At 37.5% G+C, this 16,899-nt stretch overlaps 1 protein-coding gene across 1 annotated transcript in view; it reads left to right on the top strand.

Annotated features, from left to right (window-relative positions):
* The window catches only part of LOC107559309 (vinculin-like), a 46,738-nt gene extending 30,078 nt beyond the window's left edge, over positions 1-16,660 (top strand). The window contains exons 8-21 of the mRNA XM_016243078.1: positions 438-585; positions 1,098-1,251; positions 2,135-2,310; positions 2,969-3,155; positions 5,357-5,485; positions 9,086-9,235; positions 10,862-10,970; positions 11,051-11,353; positions 11,440-11,564; positions 11,657-11,842; positions 14,284-14,484; positions 15,808-16,011; positions 16,114-16,218; positions 16,300-16,660. Of these exons, the coding sequence (XP_016098564.1) occupies positions 438-585; positions 1,098-1,251; positions 2,135-2,310; positions 2,969-3,155; positions 5,357-5,485; positions 9,086-9,235; positions 10,862-10,970; positions 11,051-11,353; positions 11,440-11,564; positions 11,657-11,842; positions 14,284-14,484; positions 15,808-16,011; positions 16,114-16,218; positions 16,300-16,446 (2,324 nt within the window). The 3' untranslated portion in view covers positions 16,447-16,660. The remainder of the gene's footprint in view (positions 1-437; positions 586-1,097; positions 1,252-2,134; positions 2,311-2,968; positions 3,156-5,356; positions 5,486-9,085; positions 9,236-10,861; positions 10,971-11,050; positions 11,354-11,439; positions 11,565-11,656; positions 11,843-14,283; positions 14,485-15,807; positions 16,012-16,113; positions 16,219-16,299) is intronic.
* Positions 16,661-16,899: the final 239 nt, after the last annotated feature.

Genomic DNA, 16,899 nt, shown 5'->3' with positions numbered 1-16,899 from the left:
TCATTACTCCAGTCATCACTCTCACATGATCCTTCAGAAATCATTCTTTTATGCTCATTTGGTGCTAAAAAAAACAGGATTTAATCAGGATTCTTTGATGAATAGAAAGTTAAAAGAACAGCATTTATTTGAAATCTAAATCGTTTGGAACATTATAAATATCTTCACTGTTATTTTTACAATTCAGTGTACAATTTAATGCATTCTTACTGAATAAAAGTATTAATTTCTTATTAAGAAAACAAACTTATAGACTCCAAACTTACAAAGGTCCAAAAGCTGTCACTGGGGTGGTACCCTTTCAAAAGGTACTAATATGTAATTTGTATATTTTTTATGTACATAATATTTGTGTAATGTGCATCATTTGAAATGGATTATGTGTGTAGTGGCCTAGCACTATGTCTGTGACACCTGCTCTGGACGTTCTTGTACAGGAGATCCGGGAGAGCATGCGCTGCATCAGATACTGGATGAAGCAGGAAAAGTGGGTGAGCTTTGTGCGGGGAAAGAAAGACGAGAGATCCTGGGAACGGCCAAGACCTTGGGCCAGATGACGGATCAGGTGTCAGATGTGCGCGCCAGGTATGCCCCCTTCAGGTGCACCCGGAGAAAAGGTAGAATTATAATCAAAGCCCATTATACTGCTGATTCAACCGACTACGAGATTCCTCAGTTCAGCATTTCACACTGAGAGCCAAATGCCACCACATGTTCCTGTGGCGCTCGCGTGAGCTGAATTATGCATTAATGCAGCTGTGTGCCGTTCATAATGATATTCATCACCATTTATACAAAGCATTAACCCTGCGTGATGTTTCTCAGGGGCTGTAACTGCTTCTAATTTACAACACGAGAAAGTGTGTCAGGTTTTTCAATAAACACAGTTTAGACGTTGTTTGTTAGTGGTCTAATTCTCCAGGGATTGTTTATCCCTGACTGCTGAGTACAGGAGAAGGAAGGAATGGTGTGGTACAGTTTGGGTCCATATGTCAGGGATGTTGAAAGCTGGAGTGAAAGTGAAAGATCAGACACTGGGCTCTGACTTCATTGGAGAGACTATTAGATAGAGATATTATATTATACTGTTTCTTCAGAGGTCAGGGTGCCACCCCTATGGGTATGCAGAAAGCTCAGCAGGTGGGCCAGGGTTTGGATATTCTGGTGGGGAAAGTGGAGAATGCTGCTCGAAAGCTGGAAGCCCTGACCAATGCCAAACAAGCCATCGCCAAGAGGATCGACACGGCCCAGGTCAGTCTTGAAGCATGTTTCCTTAGTGGATTGGCGTGTTCAGTCTTTCTTGAGTGGTGCTCAGTTGGTTTTGCTTGGAGACTCAATTGACAAGGCAACAAAGTACCAAAGTTATACCCAATCATACCAATATAAACAACTGTCTCTTTACAACTGGCCATTGATGTCAACAACAAAAGATATGTGAAGCGTTTTCCCTAAAAGTTATATTTTTATTTCAGTCTATTGTTAAGATTTTATAATATTGTTCATTTTTACTTTATTTACAGATTTGAAGAGATTGTATTTGCATCCCAGAGGACGTGTGGGGTACTTAAAATGGTTCCTCTTAATTACAGACATGTCCTCATTTAAAGAGATGTTACATAAATCTGTCTGGTCTGATGTTATTTAGTGGAGATGTGCTGTGACTCATAAGTATTTAAAGGGTGTATAATAGAAAAACAGAAAGAATCCTTGTGCTGTCAGTGCTGTGACAGAAAACCACAGATGAGTTCAGATGACAGCAAACTATATGATTATATAACATTATATAACCTTATGCTGAATGACAATATGACTATAAATATCCCTTCAAATTCAAAACCGGAAATGTTGACAAGTGTCAGTCTAGTATGTTTGTTCTGATAATAAGGGAACAGAAGAGCTTACTTTTGAAGATAGTGCTAACTAACTAGTAAGCATAGTTCTAGCGATGCAAAATAAATTAAAAACACACCATTTACTGATAAAATAAAATAAAAAAACACTATTTTACTTTTAAAATGGCAAATAAAATATTAAATAAACAAACACATTAATATTCACATTTAAGTATGAAAGGATTAAGACAGTAATATCATTTGTAACGGAACTTGTTGTGTGAATGGTTGTTTCTGTACAGAGCTGGCTGGCTGATCCTAACGGTGGTCCGGAGGGGGAAGAGAACATCCGTGCTCTTCTGGCAGAGGCCAAGCGCATCGCTGACCTGTGTGAAAACCCTAAAGAGAGAGACGACATTCTGCGCTCCATCAGTGAGGTCGCAGGACTCACTGCGAGACTGGTTGAACTTCGTAAAATGTAATTATAGACCTACAGTACATATGGTTAGAGTCCTTTAATTAACAGGAAGATTCAAAGTGTTCTTTCCACTTTCAAAGGACAGATGGTTTGAAGCTTGATATCAGTCATGCCAGTCTGTCATGTTTAGATAATGTTGTGTCTTTGATCAGCACATGAGGAAAAATATTAACTTGATAAACCAGCATCATGTTCATGGTTAGGACAGATTATGTAACCAGGATAATGTGCCTGATGTGACTCTTAGAGCTTTCATAATATAATGAAATTATAAGAATATTTTTATTATAATTACAATATTATCTTAAATGTTTTTTTTTAGAAAGAAAGTATTCAAATCAATCGAAAGTGACAGGAATGACAATTATAATGTTATTATAAGATTTCTGTTTCAACTAAATGCTGTTCTTAGAACTTTCTATTCGTCAAATAATCTTTAAAAAAAAAATGTATCACCGTTTTTACAAAAATATTAAACTGTTTGCAACATAAAAAAAAAAGAAATATTTGTTTTAATAAGAAATGTAGATTTGCCATCACAGAAATGTCTCAATGATTCTTTTATTTATTTCTTGTCTTATCCTCATGGTAATTTTGTTATAAATGTGATAATTTTTTTGTGTTAAATTTCATGTTCTGCCCTTTTTTTGTGCCACAGGGGTAAAGGAGATACTCCTGAGGCTAGAGCGCTGGCCAAGCAGATTGGCACAGCTTTGCAGAACTTACAGGCAAAAACTAACCGTGCTGTGGCCAACATGAGACCTGCCAAGGCTGCTGTTACACTAGACGGCAAAATGGAGCAGGCCTTGCACTGGATCAACAACCCTGGAGTGGATGATCATGGAGTAGGTGGGTGGCAAAATGAGGTAAAACATTGCCCCTTAAACAAAAAAACCAGCTTGGTAAAACATTTACATTTAGAATTGAATCAATAACTGTTATTATATCTGTGTCTGTTATTAGTGTAGTAAAATACTCATCTGGTCATCTGAGGCTATTACTTTTCCCCCAAAGGATAACACTGGCATATTGAATGACTTATCCATTCGAATGGAACTACCCACTTGACTCGGGACCTTTATATGATGTGACAGATGGCTATTTCCTCTGTCCCTGTTGTATTTATGTTCATACTTAAAATATTTCAAACCATAAATAGCTGCTTCGTGTCCTATTCACAGCAGGTCATGTTACATTCAGGTTAACTTAGTCTTGGATTAACTCTAGACCAGAGCTGCACAGTTTAGTACCAGGGCTTGTCCCAGTTCACATGCTTACACTATGCACTAAAAGTTTGGGGAAAATCCACAATTTCGAGTGTATGGCAAGACCAGTATTGGGACATACTATCACATCATAAAATTGCATCTTGATACCACAGACCTTGTCATCTTGCTAACTTAATTACCATTCATTGTTAATTAACTTTAAAGGGATAATTCACCCAAAAATTAAAATCACCCCATGATTTACTCACCTTCAAGCAATCCTAGGTGTATATGACATCCTTCTTTCAGACGAATACAATTGGAGTTACATAAAAAAATGTCCAAGCTCTTCCAAGCTTTATAATGGCAGTGAATGGTGGTTGAGATTTTGAAGCAAAATAAAGTGCATCCATCCATCATAAAAAGTACTCCACACTTCCTTCTGAAGTGAATCGATGTGTTTGTGTAAGAAAAATATGCATATTTAAAACTTTATAAACTGTAATCTCTAGCTTCCGCTAACTGTCGCACGCACGGTCACGAGAGAGAGGCGTTCCAGCGGATGACTTTTACTTTACTTTTACTTTGTCATTTAGCAGACGCTTTTATCCAAAGCGACTTACAAATAAGAAAAAGTAATTAAAACTAAAAGCTAAAACTCTATAAATACTATATATATATATACACACATTTAAGAAAATAAAAGAAATTAAATAAAAATGACAAATGCATACAACAATATTTCAAAACTAAACATTTAAATGAAAACAAAAAAATCAAGCTAAAAACAATTCAAAATATTAAAAGAACAAAAGGTATGAGTATAATAATGATTCTAACATAACACTAAGCCAAACACCAAAAAACAACTAACTTACATGTGTATGTACAGCCACACACATATACATATACATGTACATATATATAAATACATTATTTTTTCATTTCCATTTTGTATGTTGAAGTACTGAAATAACTCAAATTAAACAGAACTAAAACTTAATAAAAAGCCTATATAGACATAATAAAAAACTAATAAAATGACAACATTACTACAACTGTAACTAAAACAGATAACTAATACAAATCAAACTACATTAGTTTATCAGTAATCCTAAAAAAGAAGAACACTGAGCCAAACACACATGCTAAAATAACAACTGACACATAGTAAGAAATGGTTATAAAAAACTGAAACAGAAGTGAAACAAGTAGTAGGAAAGAGGAGAAATAAAAAGCGATACTTCACGGTAGAGTCAATGGTCTTTACACTCTTCGGTCTTAACACGACCGCAGCAAACTAAGCTTCTTTTTTATTCGTTTAACAAAACTCAAATTGAATTCAGCTGGACACACTTTCCTGTCTATCACAACAAATGGCCAAGCAAAGCGCACGACACTGACAAGGTACGCGATACAGTACGAGACCAAACGTGATTTCAGCACGTCTCCACAGGTTGACAGGATGACGTAGGCGTAGCGTAGCAGCCTTTAAAGTTGTCCAAATGAAGTTCTTAGCACTGCATATTACTAATCAAAAATTACGTTTTGATATATTTACGGTAGGAAATTTACAAATTATCTTCATGGAACATGATAAAAGAAAAATCGATAATTTTGACCCATACAATGTTTTTTTGGCTATTGCTAAAAATATACCCAAGCGATTTAAGACTGGTTTTGTGGTCCAGGGTCACATATAAGCAAATGCCACCCTCTGCTGGAAAATATTTGCATTACACAATTTTTTTTCCCTATTCTGTTTTCATCAAAAATTATTTTTTTTGTTTTTGACTGTAAATTTAAATGACCTCATCATATCATATTTTCCCTTTAAGGATCTCAAGGCTAAGATGCAGGAAGCAATGACCCAGGAGGTGTCTGATGTTTTCAGTGATACGACCACACCAATTAAACTCCTGGCTGTGGCAGCAACAGCGCCTCTTGAGGCCCCCAACAGAGAGGAGGTCAGCTGAATATACAGAGTGCCCAGCATGCTTTTCAGTGTCATATCAAATATGCTAATTCACACAAAGCATTCCAAGCCCTAAACCTAATTGTAAAAAGACTTTCGCCATTTTTAGAAGCGAATAAAAACTTTTATTCTTAGGGTTATTTTTTATTTCAAAGGAATTCACAAAATCATTATTTTTTCTAATTATTATAGTTACTGTACAGTTATTATAGTTACTTAAAACTAAAACCGTTAAAAAATGATTACTTAAAGAAAAATTAGCGTTAATTAAAATAAAATATAATATAATAAAATTTAGTTGCCAAGGCAACATTTCTCATTTTTGGTTAGTTTAACTTGAAGTGCTAAAATAGCTAAAACTAATTAAACTAACAATAATCATTTATAAAAACTATACAGACATATAAAAACTTATTCAAATAACAAAAATACAACAAAATTACTAAAACTTTAAAATTTAAAGTGAAAACTAAATATAAAAATGAAATTTTGATTCAAAATATTAACAAAAACTATGGACCCACTTTATATTAAGTGGCCTTAAAGGGGTCATATGATGCTGCTAAAAAGAACAGTATTTTGTGTAATGAATTGTGCTTATGCGGTTTAAGGTTCAAAAAGCACATTATTTTCCACATACTGTACATTATTATTTCTCCTCTATGCCCCGCCTTTCTGAAACACGTAGATTTTTACAAAGCTCATCGGTCTGAAAAAGCAAGGCGTGCTCTGATTGGCCAGCTATCCAATGCATTGTGATTGGCCGAATACCTCGAGCGTGAGATGGAAATGTTACGCCCCTCACTATATTGTGATGATGCCCTGTCCGGCCGGAGCAGTGTTGCCAGTGTAGATTTAGTGACTTGTCAGACCCCTTGGCGACTTTTTTTCCCAAAAAGCGACTAGCAACAAATCTAGCGACTTCTTGGACAAACCTTAGCGAGCTGTGTCTCATTTGGAAGGCTGCACCCTCCGGAGGTCGCATTCGAAGGCTGCATACGTCATTGAGGCTGTCTCATTTCAGAAAAGCAAGTAGGACACTCCGAATGCGACCTTCCAGTGCGACCTTCTTTCACAGGAATTTGGAGGATGTATGAGGTGTATCCTTCGCTGCTACAGATAACCCACAATTCTTTGCGTCGCCGTAAACAACCGTTGTTCATTTGAAAAATGCCTGCGCCGGCAGATGCGCAAGCGCAAATGTGGTGTTTACAACTTACCTTAAATCGCCTCGGTAAAAACGGATAAACTTTGTTTTTAATATCCTCCTCCTTTTTTTCTTCTCTAACAGATGTCTGCTGTACATACGATGCAGCTCCTCAAACATTGAACAAAGTAAAACAAGTAAAAGCATTTTTTTTTTTTCAAATTACTTTCCAAATTTAGAAATAATTTTCCTTAATTTAAATAGTGTGAGAGCGCAACAATGCTCTAAATGTGTTGGCATAGCAACGTGATACTTCCTGTTTCCTTTTCCGCCCGTCCTACGAAGGCCATCTCATTTAATTCTAGGTTGAGGACACTTCGTATATGCATCCTACAGAGGATGCGACCTCCAGAGGATTCGAGATGAGACACAGCTTCTGTAATCGCTGGTACTGACGCAGCGGCGTGAGGTCAGCACGCACACCTTTTTCAGGATTTTTGTGCAGATTAACGTCTTGGAAGGGAGAGCTGGTTATGTAGTCTTAAAGGGCCGCATTTCAGTCACTATTTCATATTTATTCTGTTGTCTGACAACAGAAACAGTAATATATATAAATGAAACCAATTTTACTGAGAATTTGGCTGCATTAAAATACAGAATGTGAGTACAGAGAGACAAACAAATGTAAAAGGCAACAGACGCGATGACGTCATGAATATGCTAATTCGCGTATGACGTCATCTGGCGACATTTAGCGACTTTTCAAACTGGCTTTAGCTACTTTCTATTGAAAGAAGTTGGCAACACTGGGCTGGAGCGATGATTCAAAAACATGAAAACCCATTATAAACGAGGCGTTCGTTGCATCCAGTGGGGACATAATTGTAGATTATAATGACTTATACTGTCTTCTTACGCGTTGCATTGCATCGCGCCGCGTAAACATAAAACCATGTCTGCATTTGTGATCGGAGAAATGACAATCAACAAGCCCTACTCTACACTGCCCAAAAAACTCGCTTTAAATATATAAAATATAACTCTTTAAATATAAAAAAACGTACTTAGTCTTTGAGTCAGAACAGCCAGGATTGTAGTCTACTCTACCAGGATCAGGAAACAGTCCTCCATAAAATGTGCTGCACACATCTGAATATTTGGGTTGAAGTGTTCTGGAACAGTGTTGTAAATACAACTTAACCACTGATTTCTAGTCGTGTCCATTTTTGGAAGGCCAAACAAAGTAGTTTCGCTTTCACAACGGAACAGCGTCACACACGGCGGCCTACAGTGAGCAGAGGCGGGTGGGCTTGAAAACGGCGCGGCCGGCGATTTCGCCGAAGGAGCATCCGGAAGGACATGTGACGACTCCGGGCTGGACTCCGCTTCGTCCACGATGAAAGCCGATCCGGCGATCCACAGCGCAAAGTTGAAGTATTTCCTCAGCAACCAGCACGGATCAGCTCCAGGCATGACGAAGCAGATATCGTCCTCTTTTGGAAGACCAAACAAAGTAGTTTCGCTTTCACAACGGAACAGCGTCACACACGGCGGCCTACAGTGAGCAGAGGCGGGTGGGCTTGAAAACGGCGCGGCCGGCGATTTCGCCGAAGGAGCATCCAGAAGGACATGTGACGACTCCGGGCTGGACTCCGCTTCGTCCACGATGAAAGCCGATCCGGCGATCCACAGCGCAAAGTTGAAGTATTTCCTCAGCAACCAGCACGGATCAGCTCCAGGCATGACGAAGCAGATATCGTCCTCTTTTGGAAGACCAAACAAAGTAGTTTCGCTTTCACAACGAAGCACACAGCGTCTTTACGACATGGCAGCAGAAACAACAAAACTACAGCGAGAATAAAAGTTACGCCTTCTTTCTTTGCGTGAACATTTGGGCAGCGTTATGCAAATCTTCCCAGATAGTGATGTAGATATGTGGGGGCGTGTTAGAACGAGCCGTTTTAGGTAGGCGTGGCTGACTCGTAACATTTATAAAGAATATCTCTTTGGATTTGAGACTTTAGTCTTTGCAACTTTACAGATCTTCTTTATGCACCAAGAGTTTGTAACACTCCAAAGAGAAAGGGAAAAATGTAAATTGCATCATATGACCCCTTTAACAACTATGTACTTACATTTAAATGAATAATTTGGTACAATGCACTTATTGTGTTCATGCATGTTTTTAAAATTTTTTAAATTGTACTAATATTTAGAAGTTAAAGTCATAAGTTTCCAGAAAAAATAATACTCAAGTAAAGTACCGATACTCAAAAAGTGTACTTAAGTACAATACTCAAGTAAATGTACTTAGTTTATATATATAAAGTGGGGCCAAAACGATAATAGTATATAAATAAAACTAAATGATTAATTCTTTTTAAAAATCATTATAATTAATAACATGAATTATAAAATTGAGTTTTTGTATTTTTTCCCCTCTAGGTCTTTGAAGAAAGGGCGTCTAACTTTGAGAATCATGCCAGTAGACTGGGTGCTACAGCGGAGAAGGCTGCTGCCGTGGGAACAGCCAATAAGAGCACAGTTGAAGGCATCCAGGCGGCTGTGAAATCATCCAGAGATCTAACACCTCAGGTATGCAGCTCATATACAGTGGTGTGAAAATTTTTTGCCCCCTTCCTGTTTTGTAATTTTTTTGCATATTTTTCATACTTGAATGATTCAGATCAAACTAATTTTAATATTACACAAAGATAACCCGAGTAAATACAAAATGCAGTTTTGAAATAATGATTTCATTTATTAAGGGAAGAAAGCTATCCAAACATGCTTAGCACAACGTGAAAAAAGTAATTGCCCCCTTGCCCTAAAGAAAACAACTGGTTGTGCCACCCTTTGCAGCAACAACTTCAATCAAGTGTTTGCGATAACTGGCAATGAGTCTTTCACATCGCTGTGGAGGAATTTTGGCCCACTCTTCTTTTCAGAATCAAGTGAGGCCTGCAGTTCTTTAAATGTTGTTCTGGGTTCTTTTATTACTTCCTGGATGAGTCGTCGCTCTTGGAGTAATTTTGGGTGGCTGGCCACTCCTGGGAAGGTTCACCACTGTTCCAAGTTTTCTCCATTTGTGGATAATGGCTTTGAGCATGGTTCACTGGAGTCCCAAAGCCTTAGAAATGGCTTTATAACCCTTTCCAGACTGATACATGTCAACTATTTTGTTTCTCATCTGTTCTTGAATTTCTTTAGATCGCGGCATGATGTGTTGCTCTTTAAGCATGCTTCACTTTGTCATACAGGTTCTATTTAAGTGATTTCTTGATTCAGCAGGTCTGGCAGTAATCAGGCCTGGGTGTGGCTAGTGAAATTTAACTCAGCTTTCTAAAATAATGTGGTGAATTGCAGTTCTTTCATGATTTAACAGGTGGGGGCAATTCATTTTTCACGTAGGGCCAGGTAGGTTTGGACAGCATTTTTCCCTTAATAAATGAAATCATCATTTAAAAACGGCATTTTGTATTTACTTGCATTATCTTTGTGTAATATTAAAATTTGTTTGATGATCTGAATCTTTTTAATTGTGACAAATATGCAAAAATGTAAAAAACAGGAAGGGGGCAAAAAACTTTTCACGGCACTGTATGTATGTACATACATACGTATATATGTGTGTGTGTGTGTGTGTGTGTGTGTGTGTGTGTGTGTGGATGCCCAACTCTGTGCTTATGCCAGAGCTACTTTAAGAGCACATAATGGCATGCTTGACCTGATAGTTGAACATTAGCCACAGTATGGACATTAGCAAAGTCTCCAGGGGCATTCAAGCTTTTTGATGCCAAATAATACCAAATATGATGATGATCTTGAGTGAGACCTCATTCTTAAAAATAAGACTGTGTGAGAAAAGTATTGAGTGTTAAATTATGAGGGTTTCTAAAATAACTAGCTTTTGTATTGTCACAATAATAAAGTCAGTATTTTTTTCACCACTCACTATTATTTCAATTTAAAACATACAAAACTTTTTTCTTTGTTAAAAAGTGGGACTTTTCACATTACTGTAAGTTTGACAGCCTTTGTAAAAAAAAAATTTTTTTAAATAAATTTTTCGAATATCAAAGATATATCAGTGCACAGCATTTTTGCTGTTTATTTATAATTCTACCAATAAAGGCTTTCAGAATGAGTACTATTAAGCTGGTTGTGATCGAATGTGTTTGTTTGACGTGTGTATCTGTCTTTTGTTGTTCTCATGAGCAGGTCACTTCTGCTGCACGCATTTTGCTGAAGAACCCTGGCAACCAGGCTGCATACGAGCACTTTGAGACCATGAAGAACCAATGGATTGACAACATTGAAAAAATGACCAGTAAGCAAAAGCTCATATCATATGAAATACCACATTAAATATTTTGAAAATCATTTAAATATTCAAAATCTTTATTCCAGGTCTTGTGGATGAAGCCATTGACACTAAATCCCTCTTGAATGCTTCAGAGAATGCCATTAAGAAAGACATTGATAAATGCCGGGTGGCAATGGCTAACGTTCAGCCCCAGATGTTGGTTGCAGGGGCCACCAGCATTGCCCGGCGGGCTAACAGGGTCCTTCTGGTGGCCAAACGGGAAGTGGAGAACTCAGAGGACCCTAAATTCAGAGAACTGGTCAAAGCTGCTTCAGATGAACTTGGTAGAACTATCTCACCCATGGTTATGGCTGCTAAAGCCGTGGCAGGAAACATCCAGGATCCAGGTTTTTTTTTGTAAATGTTCTGGATACATTTATAGAAAACAATTTCTTCCTGTTACTGACAGAAATCTTTTTCTTCTAATGATCAGGTTCTCAAAAGAGCTTCCTGGACTCTGGCTACAGGATCTTGGCTGCTGTTGGGAAAGTCAGAGAAGCCTTCCAGCCTCAGGAACCTGACTTTCCACCTCCACCTCCAGACCTTGATCAGCTGCATGTAAGTGCTGCAGCTCTACATCATTAAAGCTTCAATTCAGGTCTTAAAGGGACAATTCTGTCATCATTTACTCACCCATATGATTCTGTCAGGTCAGTGATGATCAGGCTCCCCCCAAACCGCCCCTGCCAGAGGGAGAGGTACCTCCCCCGAGACCTCCACCCCCAGAGGAGAAAGATGAGGAGTTCCCTGAGCAGAAAGCTGGCGAGATGGTGAGCGAGCCGATGATGGTGGCGGCCAGGCAGCTACACGACGAGGCCCGGAAATGGTCCAGCAAGGTGAGAGGAACTATTATGTTCTAGGCACAAAATCATTCCTTGTAGTTCTTTAGAAATACATTATCGTTCAAAAGTCTGGGGTCACTACGTTTTTTTTTTTTTCAAGAAATTAATACTTTTATTCAGCATGGATGCAGTAAAATGGTCAACAATGAAAGTAAAGACTTTTGCGTTGTTACTAATCATTTATATTTCAAATAAACTGTGTTCTTTAGCAAAATATTAGCAGCAAATCAGCATATTAGATTGATTTTTGAAGGCTAGTATGACACTAAAGACTGGAGTAATGGCTGATAAAAATACAGCTTTGCCATCACTGGAAACTAAAAACATAAAAAAATTATTTTAACTTGTAATAATATTTCACTATAATTGTTTTTACTGTATTTTTAAATGAACAAATGCAGCCTTGGTGAGCATAAAAGACATCTTTCAAAAAAAAAAAAAAAAGCGTACCGACCCCAAACTTTTGAACGGTAATGCACTGTAAATAAAATACAATACTAAATCATTTTAAAGAATTATAATTAAAATTAAAGTGTTAATCTCACAAAGACTGTCAAGATGAAACTGATAAAGTTTATTTAAAAAAACAAATGTGTTCAAATGATTGAGATGCGCTTTGTGTACTGGTCTGCTTTTTATGATTGTGAAATGTTGCTTTTTGTTGTCTTTAACCTGAAATGTGGAAATCTCTGTGATGATTCCAGTTTCAGGGGGAAAAAAAGAATGGAAACTGTCATCTATGAAAGAAATGTTTGCATACTCTAACGTTTTAACAAGCAGACTAATTTTTTTTTACCATAGTGATGGACCAATACATGATTTTTCTACGAAACGGGACCGACAGGACTACCTGAGTTAACTATAATGGGAAATGTCTTCCTCAGTGGATGCGATATCAACTGGAACTAGCGCGGAGCTAATACAAGCTCATTACAAAGGCTCTTGTAGGTGCTAGAAGGTGATGTAAGCAGTAATACTTATCAAATCCAATCAGGTGACTGTAGTGAGAACCCACTGGGTGTGTTTGACTTACTGGTTGTGTCGTTGTCCTTTTGGGGATGTTTCTGTGCTATTTCTTCTACTTCTATAATACTTGAACAGTCCTTTCATGGCTTTGTCTCGTGAAAACTATTTGTTCTCTTGCGTTTTAACATGGTCTTTCCCTGTTTGTATCTTTTATTGTTTGTTCAGTTATGGTCATTTTCACTTTAACAAAATTAATACAGTGTAAAAATAGGAATAGCTGGATTAATGAGATGCTGAGATATTGCAGGTAGATAGACAGATATGCTACTATTCAAATGTTTGGGGTCAGTAAGATTTTTTTGTTTTTGAAAAAGGTCTCCTATGCTCATCTTGAATTTATTTGTTAAAAAATACAATAAAAACAGTAATATTGTGAAATATTATTACCATTTAAAATAACTGTTTTCTATTTTAATATGTAATGTATTCCTGTGATGGTGAAGCTGAATTTTCAGCAGCCATTACTGCAGTCTTCAGTGTCACAGGATCCTTCAGAAATCATTATAATATACTGATGTGTTGCTCAAGAAACATTTCTTATTATAATCATTGTTGAAAACTGTTGTGCTGCTTAATATTTTTGTGGAAACCATGACACATTTTTTAGGATTCTTTTATTAATAGAAATCTCAAAAGAACAGCATTTAATTGAAATTGAAATATTTTGTTACATGTCTTTACTGTCATTTCTAGTCATTTTAATGTATCCTTGTTTAATTAATGTATTCATTTCTTTAAAAAAAAACAAAAAAAACTTCCCCAAGCTTTTGAATGTTTGTGTACATGAAAAAGATAGTCTATATGACTGACTATTTTGGCAGCTATATATATATATATATATATATATATATATATATATATATATATATAAATTTTTGAGAAGAAGTAATTTATAAATATAGTAATGAATGATTGGAAAAGTAAAGGAAAAAAAAGAAAGAAGAAAAATAAGATGACAGCCAGAAATTTCAATCTCTGTAAAATAAATACTAAAATAATTATGCAGTAATTTATGAGGAGTATTTTTAGGTTTAAGTATCATTCAAGTTGAAATATAAACTCATTGTAACATTCTGTCAAAGCTGCTTTTTTGGAGAACCCATCATGAATTTTATCTTATCTTGTTGGGGGCTTTGCTTGTTTGCTCTGTCCAAAATTAACCACCCAGTTTCTATCCTCAACTTTATGCAAGAATAGATCAGTTACATGATTTTCAGTTGACATTATAAACCCTGTGGCAGACGTTACCCAGCAGGACCCAGAATGCTGCCTCTTCCAGTCATCCTAAACCCAGCTGTTCCCACAATCATGTCCTGGGAATCTCCATGCAGTGCCTCTCGTACTAACGCTGTCCTTCTTTCTCCATGCTGGATCCTTCTTTCCCCCCTCCATCTCCTCCTCCTTCCCAGCCTCCCCAGCCTGAAGTGACAGACGAGGGTTTTGAGGCCGCTGAGGCAGAAGTAGATATAGACGATGAGGATGAATTCACAGACAACGAGGATGATTTTGAGCCAGAGCTGCTCTTAATGTCTTCCAGTCAGCCAGTTAACCAGCCCATTCTGGCCGCTGCGCAGTCTTTGCACCAGGAGGCTCGCAAGTGGTCCAGTAAGGTACTCTGCTTTCTGGCCCCAGTGGGCCGCAGCATCCCATCTGCATCCAGATATTACTGTGGGAATGCTGAAACCAGATAGCTGCTGCTGCTGCTGTTGCTTCACACTTGGGTCCAGTGTGTTTTTTTTGGCAAGTTTGTTGTGCATTTCTTGGACAAACTGATACTGGCTTCACAAGTCACTTCCCTGCTCATTTCTGATAGTGTCACACCTCGGTGTGAACGAGGAGCCATTCACTCAACCGCTGCTGCCAAACACTCTGCTTTTGCCATCCTGTGAAGCCATGGATGACAGTTTCCCAATGACTTCGGAATTACACGTGTAGAAATCATGTCACATGCCTGTTTGTTTGTTGCACACTTTTTCTAACCATTTAAATGAACCATGTCAAAGCCATTGTAAGATGTTACATTTTAACACACTGAAACTTTGCATGCCTGTGTATAAACACAACTCACTAATGGATCATGCAGAATTATACTCGGAAAGTGTACCGATCAAATGTACAGTATATTCAGGTTTTTGATTTGTTTATCTTTTAATAATTATGATTTATCCGTTAGATGTACACCATATTGTTGACAAGCTGGAGGAAAATACATTAGATTCTATGGAGCCCCTAAAGTTACGTTTGCAGAAAAAAATACCATTCTCATGCAGACAAGAGAACTCTGGAACTTACTTCCGTCATGGATAAAATAAATAAAAAAGGTATCATTTTTATCTTACAATCTTACAAACTTTTTTCTTGCATTTGTGAGATACAAACTCAGAATTTTGAGAAATAAACTTGCAATTGCAAGGAAGAATATCAGAATTGTGAGATAAAGAGTCGCAATTACCTTTTTAAAAATTCTTTAAAAGAAAAAACTGAATTGATATATACCGAAAATTGTGCAAACCAAAAAAACTTTCATGATGGGAAACTTGTGCACCCACATGGGAAAAGAAGATTTACAAAATGGTAACAAGCATGCAAATGCTTTTCCGTCTGCACAGAAAAAATATGTATTTGTTGTATTTCTCACATTTAGTCCCAACAAATGTGACTTCAGGAGACATGATAAACCTATACAAATCATTTAAAAAAATGCATGACTGATGTGCACTGGCTGAATATGACCTGATTCTAAACACTATTTCTTTGTCTTGGTGACATTTTAGAGTGTTAAAGATAGAAGTTAGACACATAGCTAGAGCTCATCAACAATCGCAGATTAAAAACGGGCAAAAATGATCTACATGAACAATCAAAGTACATCTGTAATCAAACTCTTATTTAAAGTCCTTATGCTAAGTCTGCATGGGCTTTTTTCTTCTTAGGGTAATGACATCATTGGAGCAGCTAAGCGCATGGCCCTGCTCATGGCGGAGATGTCCCGTCTGGTGCGTGGAGGCAGTGGAAATAAACGTGCCCTCATTCAGTGCGCCAAGGACATCGCCAAGGCCTCCGATGAGGTCACACGGCTGGCTAAGGAGGTAGCCAAGCAATGCACCGACAAACGGATTCGCACAAACCTGTTGCAGGTCAGTGGTGCAAATATCAGTAGTAGTAGAGAGCTGATAGAAGCATATTTGCAAATTGGCTTATTTTGTCAAGTAAATGTCATGTTTCAATGTTTATTCCAGGTTTGTGAGCGTATCCCAACTATTAGCACTCAGCTGAAGATCCTGTCCACTGTAAAGGCCACTATGCTGGGACGTACAAACATCAGTGAGGAAGAATCTGAGCAGGTGAGGAGACGAGGCACATTCACAAACATCTTAAATGAAGGATTTATTGGATTGGAATTCAAATGATTGTTTGGTTTTAAGGCCACCGAGATGCTTGTGCACAACGCGCAGAACCTCATGCAGTCCGTGAAGGAGACGGTCAGAGAAGCAGAAGCCGCCTCCATCAAGATCCGCACAGACGCGGGGTTCACTCTTCGCTGGGTCCGAAAGACCCCCTGGTACCAGTAAACTGAGGACTAGTTGTTTTCAATTAGCAATTCGCATCCTTGCCTTTTCAAGCATCTTGAGATCTGATGAGGGGTGTTTGGCTCTAGTTTCGGGGAGACTGGTATTACTTATTTTTATTTACTTGCTGGTATGGGTACTTGGTAGACCTAAAATGCTCCTTACAGAGGCTATTTTTGTCCTGTAAGTTTGCTGTAGTTACAGTGTAGGAGTATACAGGAAGCAAATTTTTAAATATATATTTTTGGTATGTTGGGTTTCCAAATTCCACGTATATATATATTTTTTTTGCATGAAGAAGTTTTCTATTTTGTACTGGAGAAAAATGGCATGATGCCTCTCTCGAACAATGTTGGAGTTCCTGATGAAATTTCCTTTAAATTAGTTTTTGACAAATAAATTTTCTTATTGAAAATGTATATATTTATATTTCTTATATTTCATCAGAACATTATC

The sequence above is a fragment of the Sinocyclocheilus grahami genome, unplaced genomic scaffold (assembly GCF_001515645.1).
Source record: "Sinocyclocheilus grahami isolate Dianchi unplaced genomic scaffold, SAMN03320097.WGS_v1.1 scaffold681.1, whole genome shotgun sequence".
Taxonomy (NCBI): Eukaryota; Metazoa; Chordata; class Actinopteri; order Cypriniformes; family Cyprinidae; genus Sinocyclocheilus; species Sinocyclocheilus grahami.
Note: the sequence above shows the minus strand (reverse complement) of the source record. Positions and strands in the feature narration are given on the sequence as shown.